This window comes from Sinocyclocheilus anshuiensis, unplaced genomic scaffold, assembly GCF_001515605.1.
Source record: "Sinocyclocheilus anshuiensis isolate Anshui unplaced genomic scaffold, SAMN03320099.WGS_v1.1 scaffold436, whole genome shotgun sequence".
In the NCBI taxonomy this organism is placed as follows: Eukaryota; Metazoa; Chordata; class Actinopteri; order Cypriniformes; family Cyprinidae; genus Sinocyclocheilus; species Sinocyclocheilus anshuiensis.
This window is the reverse complement of record NW_015560618.1, coordinates 426,805-434,799: the sequence shown is the minus strand read 5'-3', so window position 1 is coordinate 434,799 and position 7,995 is coordinate 426,805. Positions and strand designations below refer to the sequence as shown.

General features: G+C 35.9%; 1 protein-coding gene across 1 annotated transcript in view; it reads left to right on the top strand.

Annotated features, from left to right (window-relative positions):
- LOC107681682 (Niemann-Pick C1 protein-like) overlaps positions 1–7,995 on the top strand; it is a 27,544-nt gene that overhangs the window by 11,196 nt on the left and 8,353 nt on the right. The window contains exons 5-13 of the mRNA XM_016477999.1: positions 641–808; positions 1,029–1,278; positions 2,113–2,198; positions 4,294–4,661; positions 4,855–5,081; positions 5,574–5,674; positions 6,442–6,544; positions 6,698–6,887; positions 7,634–7,816. Coding sequence (XP_016333485.1) covers positions 641–808; positions 1,029–1,278; positions 2,113–2,198; positions 4,294–4,661; positions 4,855–5,081; positions 5,574–5,674; positions 6,442–6,544; positions 6,698–6,887; positions 7,634–7,816 — 1,676 coding nt within the window. The remainder of the gene's footprint in view (positions 1–640; positions 809–1,028; positions 1,279–2,112; positions 2,199–4,293; positions 4,662–4,854; positions 5,082–5,573; positions 5,675–6,441; positions 6,545–6,697; positions 6,888–7,633; positions 7,817–7,995) is intronic.

The following is a 7,995-nucleotide window of genomic DNA, read 5'->3' as shown; positions in this document are numbered from 1 at the left end:
TACACATGCGTACCGAACCGAAAGACCCGTACCGAAACGGTTCGGTACGAATACGTGTACCGTTACACCCCTAATATACATACATAATAAATAAACACAGTACACATACATATATTATGTAAACAAAAATGTTTATTTTGGATGCGATTAATCATTTGACCGCACAAATTATTATTATTATTATTATGTATTTCTTAATTGATAGACTTGTTTTTCAGGATATTTAATTAATGATATTATTATTATTATTATTTGTCCAGTATTAAAAGCAGGTCATATCAGGACTTGTTTCCATTTCAAAGCATTCTGTAGTCTATTCCTGCTTGCTGGTGAAAGAAACCTCACTCTAGCACCAACACTCTTGACTTTCGAAAACTTTTTCCTTGCTTCAGGCAAAAATACTTAACTCTGCTTTTGCATGAGCTCTACACTGTTTGCATATACTGGTCTGGAACACAATGAAAGCAGACAAGTGATACAAATGTCCCAGTAGTACTCTTATATAAAATTACTTTTACTCTTATATTAAATGAATTAAGTCCTATATTAAAGCCAATCATATTAGAGGACTGTAACTAACCATTTAAATTCCTGTAGGTAACAAATGTAACACAGTCATTTCTTTTATGTCTCTCTGCAGCCATGTATAACGCCTGCAGTGACGTTCAGGCCCCCTCCACTAATGTCAAAGCCCTCAGTCTGCTTTGTGGGAGAGACGCTAGCCAGTGCACTCCCAACAACTGGATCAAGTACATGTTCGATATCAACAATGGCCAAGTCCCCTTCGCTATTGACCCGATTTTCTCAGGTACACACAAGACACTTTCAGAATCACAAGACACTTTACTGAGATTGAACTCATAAAAACTGCAGAATTGTTGTTTGTAATCCACTCATTTTATTGCTTTCATACTATAAGGTGACCTCAAAATCTGCTTGGTGTACTTGAAAGCATTTCAAGATTCTTGACATCGGTTTCAGTGCTGAAAATGTATAATATGGGTCTTAAAAATATTTGGTCTCCCCAGATGTACCCACTGCAGGCATGACACCCATGAGCAACGTGACGTTTAACTGTACACAGTCTCTGGATGACGGCTCGAGGCCCTGCTCATGTCAGGACTGCAGTGAAGCGTGTGGCCCCACACCCGTGGCCCCCGCAGTCCTTCCGCCCTGGACCATCCTCGGCCTGGACGCCATGACCGTCATCATGTGGTGTTCTTATATAGCCTTCCTCATCATCTTCTTTGGAGTTGTGCTGGGGGCATGGTGTTATAGGTAAGTGACCTAAACATGCACTAATCAATGAAATTAGAGATTTGTGAGGGAAAGTTCCTCAAAATAATCAGTGACATTGCAGAAGGGATTTATTTGATTAGTAAATTGCATAGTGTATTTTGCCATAAATGGTAGTTTATGGTAATATGCGCAAGCTGTTGTTGTACATTTTGTATACTTAAAGTGACAATGGTTCAGACAAAATTGTTTGGAAAAATCTGCATATTTATTGGAGCGTTTGAGACAGTGAAACCGAGAAAGAAAGAATCTTGTTAGGATGTGCTTTTTATTTGTTTTTAACCTCATGATACAGCATCAACAGCAATAATCTATACTTCTAATTAAAAGTTTCACTTTGACTGGTCATATCAAGTGATAAGGTGAAATGTAGTGTAGCATTAGCATAACACACACTCCGCAAATTCTGTTCAACCAAAACTCATAATGTGCTAAGAATGTAATTGCTTAAAACACCAAAGTTCAATGCAGATGAAAATGAAACCAGTGAGTAAAAAGTCACGATATGTTACATGTTTGAATAACACACTGAACTTAAAAATATTGAATTTGTATTGTGTGTTAAACATTAGTATGCTGTTGAGTTGCTCAGTCCCTGCTGATTTCCATGAGTTAAGTATAAACATGCAGGTTTAATCAAATATACAGTATGAGGGATGCATTTATGTATACATAATTGTTGTTTGAAATCTGCAAATAGAGATAGTGTTGGTTTATGGTGGGTCCACGCATCAATCCAGGATCAAACAGACTATTTCAGTAAGGTTGCTTAAAATTAAGCCAAAGTTCAATATTTTCTACTTTACTTTACTACAGGAATAGGATGGTCACATCTGAATATGGCCCAATTCTTGATAGCAACCAGCCCCACTCCATAAACTCTGATGGCACAGATTTCGTAGGTAAGTGCATATTTTTTTAATGTAATTTTTGTGCATAACGTAGTGTTAATTATAATTTTAAAAGGTTTGGATTTGGAGATGATGCCATCTCTCTCTTACACTTTCAGAGCAATCAAAACTTGATGCTTTACTGTTGATTAATTATGATTTTATTTTATTTTTATGTTTACATTTTAGTATGTTGGTTGTAAAAGTGCATTTTATGACTTTTTTTTTTTTTTGAATGAGCAGCTGGGAGTAAAATGTAATTTTTGTGCATAACGTAGTGTTAATTATAATTTTAAAAGGTTTGGATTTGGAGATGATGCCATCTCTCTCTTACACTTTCAGAGCAATCAAAACTTGATGCTTTACTGTTGATTAATTATGATTTTATTTTATTTTTATGTTTACATTTTAGTATGTTGGTTGTAAAAGTGCATTTTTATGACTTTTTTTTTTTTTGAATGAGCAGCTGGGAGTAATGATACATAGTTTTTTTTTTTTTATTATTATTATTATTATTTAAATGTTTACTTTTTTAATGTAATCTTTAATTTAATTTTTTTTTTTTTATAAGAGTCCTGGTTTATTTTGAGGTTGTTTATTATTAAAAGTCCTATTTTAGGCATAGTGTTTCGGTTATTATTGATATTGCTTGTTCCGTAATAAATTCTATCTGGCATTTAATTCAACATAAAATGTTACAGCTGGTCTCTGGTTCGCCCTGTCACACATTTACACATTTTACTATTACTGCACAATTATCTGTTTGATTAATCTTCTTTGATTTATATATATATTTGTTGATATATTGGTGCATAATGCAATTCACTACATGACTGTTTAGATGTCAGTTTAACTGCGTATAATGGTCTGAGATACATTATTTATTTTGTGATTGTATTGGTTTTTTCTTCATGGTCTTAAAGTCTTGAATTAGATTTTTAAAAAGATGCCCTGGAAACTGTTTGCTAAAATTAATATTTATTTCATAATTTAATAATGCATTTGTTTATAACAGTGGTGCTGAAATTCACACATCTCTGTAATCCAGTAACACGGTTCTCTTTCAGTCAGTCACTAGGAGACCCCTCACCTCAGTGTCAACATAACATCTCAGTTCCTTCCTTCTGGGAACGAGGGTTACATGTGTAACAGAGAAGTTCTCAGTTCAGGTCCTCACTGAATGTAGGGATGCAGCGATTAACCGGTTTCACAATTAACCGCGCTTTAAAATGTCACGGTTAATTAATCGTAAAGGCTCCACTACACCGAGTGTTTCTGTTGCACAGAACGGAACAGTTGCAACTTGCGCTAAAACGAAAACAAAGTTACACTAGCGGTGCGCCAACTTAAAATGCTGTGCTTATCAGAGACACGGAGGCTACTACACACACTAGATGAACTATGACAGAGGAACCAAACAGCGATCCTTCTAGTCGATAGTGTGGGACCATTTTGGGTACACCAAGAATGACCAGGGTGTCATTTAAATATTGCCGTAAAAACTGCTGCTAAAGAGCGAATACACGGCTTTAAACTATTTTAATGCACGACGTGAAGGCAAGACTGACGCGAAGCTACGGCTCGTTAGCTCAGTATTCTGCCCACTTCAGAGCAGACAGATGAAATAGTGTGGTAAGATCACATTTATTTGAATGAATTAGGCAAAAACCAACAAAAATTTTTTTACCATGTTTCCAGTTTTCTGCCTCAGGTCCAAAAGAAATGTAAAGAATGTACAAACTGAAAACACTAAATACTTTTGTGATCTATTTTCATTAGTTATTTTCAAAATGGAAATACTGACATGGATGTTTACAGAGCAGAGGTCACCTTTTTAATTCCAATTGGAGAGATGGACTTTTGTTTGTCTTTATTATTATTATTTTGTGCTGTATTATTGGTTACTGTGTTATTTCTCTTTCTAACGGCAGCAATAAATAACACTTTATTATCTAAAGAGTGTCCATGTGATTTTATACATTAATAATTTTGTGAAATTAATAAATGCATAATAATCGTGAAACCGTGATTATTCCTCAGACAATAATCGTACCAACAAAATCTATAATCGTTGCATCCCTAACTGAACGTCGTCCTTATTTCTTAGGTGATGCTACATGCTGCGAGACACTGGGCGAGCGTTTTGAGAACTGTCTCCGTGTCCTCTTCAGCAGCTGGGGCTCCTTGTGTGTGCGGCACCCCTTAACCGTGATCCTGACCAGCGTGGTGCTGGTGTCCATCTGCTCGGCCGGACTGACCTACATGCGCATCACAACCAACCCGGTGGAGCTCTGGTCGTCTCCCAGCAGTAGGGCCAGGCAGGAGAAGGACTATTTCGACCAGCACTTCGGACCATTTTTCCGCACCGAGCAGCTCATCATCACCACCCCGGTGAATGCATCGTTCGTTTTTTCACCCACCTCTGGACCAGACATCCACTTCTCCTCCATTCTGAACATAACGCTCCTCCATCAGGCAAGTCATTTTTAAATTGTGACCTAAGTGTCCAAATACTTTCGAAGCCATTATAAAATATATTTTTTACTGTCATTTTTTGAAAGCATTTAAGTTGCATGTTGCATCATTCACAATGATAATATTTGTAGTGTTTTAATCATTCAGTCAATCCTCCATGCACCATACTCAACTCTTGCTCTGTTGGATGTAGGTGTTGGATCTTCAGACAGCAATTACAAACCTAACAGCTGAATATAAGGGAGAGACGGTTACTCTTAAAGACATCTGTCTTTCTCCACTGGCTCCTTACAATGACAATTGTACCATCCTAAGTGTGTTAAACTACTACCAAAACAGCCATGAAGTCCTGGATCATGAGATTGCTGATGAGTTCTTTGTCTACTTTGACTACCACACTCATTTTCTGTATTGTGCCAGGTGAGCTCTGCTCTTTTTTTTATTTATTTTTTTTTTATTAATCTTTTGGATTAATAGAGTGATACAGTAGTGATGTAATTTTGTAAGCCACCCTGGACGGTAGTATTACCCTGATTCCCTGCAACAGTTTATACACTTTTTCTTCATCATGACAATACTATCAAATTAATACAACTTTTATGAATTTTAAAGCCTAAATGCAATTCAGACTTTTAAAAACAAATATATAAATTGCTGATTGCTGATGTATTTTATGTTGTAGAATAATGTGAGCCACTGACCTTAATTCGGCATTTAAGAAAAACCTATCCAAAAAACCCATTGACTTCAGGACTATGGAACTGGAAATGCTACCTTGTTTCAACAAAATGCAAAAATATGTTTTCCCTCCGGCACTCTGTTGTCATTCATAATGCATTTGTTAAACTTAAACGTGAATTAAACCGAATAAACTCTGTTTAAATTGTTTCTTATCTTTTGCTTTGGTCTTAGTTCTCCCACGGCCCTGGATGACACAAGCCCCTTGCATGACGCCTGCATGGGTACATTTGGAGGACCAGTTTTCCCCTGGCTTGCTCTTGGTGGATATGAGGGTTAGTTTGACTGAAATAACCATAAAATACAATGGAACAAAGACGTCATTGTGATCTCATTTTGGTAACATACCCTACTTTTTGAAAATTTGGGGTCAGTAAGACTTTAAAAATGTTTTTAGTCGATGCCATTGCGCTTCGGGCGACCCGAGTTCGAGTCCCGACTCGTGGACCTTTCCCGATCCTGTCCCCCCTCTCTCTTCCATTACGCTTCCTGTCTAATTACTGTCCTGTCATAATAAAGTAAAACCAGCAAAAATAAAATTGTTACCAAGAAATATTTCTTATTATTATTATCAGTGTTAAAAAGTTTTTTTTATTTTTTTTATGGAAACTGTGATGCATTCAGTATATTCAATGCATCCTTGCTTGATGAAATAATTATTTATTTAAAAAAAGCTTTCCCCAAAATTTTGATCTATACTGTGTAAATCAATATTTTCTAACATAAATTGTAAATTAAAACAAATATGTAAGTTAAATCTGCTCTATTAGCAATTTTAACACAAACCTCTACTTGAGGCGGTGCTTTTGGAAGAACATTCTTACTGGCTATATTACTAATGAATGCTGTTTTTTTTTTTCCTTTTCTGTCTTAACGTGATTTTGTAATTTTTGTTTACGTTTTTCTTGACACAAATCATATCTAGTATGTAATAGTAATACTCTAGTAATGGTCTTTATTTTAGCTTATGTAATTGTCTTTTTCCCCATTGTAATTTTAAAAATAACTTAAATTTTTCTGGTTTGTGTTCTTTCATATATAGGTACTGCTTACAACAACGCCACAGCTCTAGTGATCACCTTTCCTGTCAACAACTACCTGAATGACACAGACAAAATAGGCAAAGCTTTAGCATGGGAGAAAGTGTAAGTTTGATTAAATGATCTGTTTAGTATATCTTATGGCTAAATATTTTATGAAAAGGTTATAAAACTGAATAGTTTGATCTAGAATGGCAACACTTTTGTGGTCATATACAGTATATTCAGGAGTAACCGCCATTGCCCATACCTCTACAGGTTTATCGACTTTGTGAAGAACTATGACAACCCCAACCTGACCATCTCATTCAGTGCGGAGCGCAGCATTGAAGATGAGATCAACCGCGAGAGCAACAGTGATGTCACCACCATCGTGATCAGCTACGTCATCATGTTTGTCTACATCTCACTGGCTCTGGGACAGATTAACAGCTTCTGGACAGTGCTGGTAAGACCCTCTTTATTCTAAATGTGGCCTTAATTCTGATGCTGTGACAGCATTTCGAAATGTTTGTTTGGTAATGATGCAAAATGAAATATATAGATTAGTGCTGTCAAACGATTAATCGCAATCAATTTATCTGAAATAAAAGTTTTTAGTTAATATATGTGTGCTCTGTGTATATTTATTTATTTACACATGCATGTATATATTTAAGGAAAATGTTGTGTTTATATATTGAATCTATTTTTATATAATATGAATTATATGAATATAAATATATATTTACATGTATGTGTGTATATATATATTTTATTTGTATGTGTGTGTATTTATACAGTATGTACATAATATACACAGTACACACACATTATGTAAATAAAAACGTATTTTGGTTGTGATTAATCACGATTAATCGTTTGACAGCATTAATATAGATACTGCTTAACTCAAAAGAATATGCTATAAACCTTATACACTTATACAAGCAATATACACTTACAATTTCAGTGCTAATTTTCAAGTGCTTGGCTATGCTGTTCTTCAACGCTTAAGCCCTTTCCCGCATCTGCACTACATTAAGGTTCTACTGTAAATGTAATGCCACAATCGGCACATTTCATTTGTGACGCATCATTCGTTTTTGTTTGTGAACTGTTATTTTACTTGACTGTGTGACCTGTGCATACATCTTTAGGCTGACCTTGCATGTCCTAATTATTTTAAACTCTGCATTTTTACACGTTTCACAGGTGGACTCTAAGATCTCTCTGGGTATCGCCGGTATCCTGATCGTGTTGAGTTCAGTCGCATGTTCACTGGGTATCTTCAGCTACATCGGCATCCCTCTAACACTTATCGTCATTGAGGTCATTCCTTTCCTCGTGCTGGCTGTGGGTGTGGACAACATCTTCATCATTGTACAAACCTACCAGGTGGGTGGTGTTTCCTGAGAGCAGATTCAGCTGCAACATGACACTGTTTTTGTTGACTGTTAAAGGGGTCATATGATGCGATTTCAAACTTTCCTTTCTCTTTGGAGTTTTACAAGCTCTTGGTGCATGAAGAAGATCTGTAAAGTTGCAAACACTAAAGTCTCAAAACCAAAGAGATA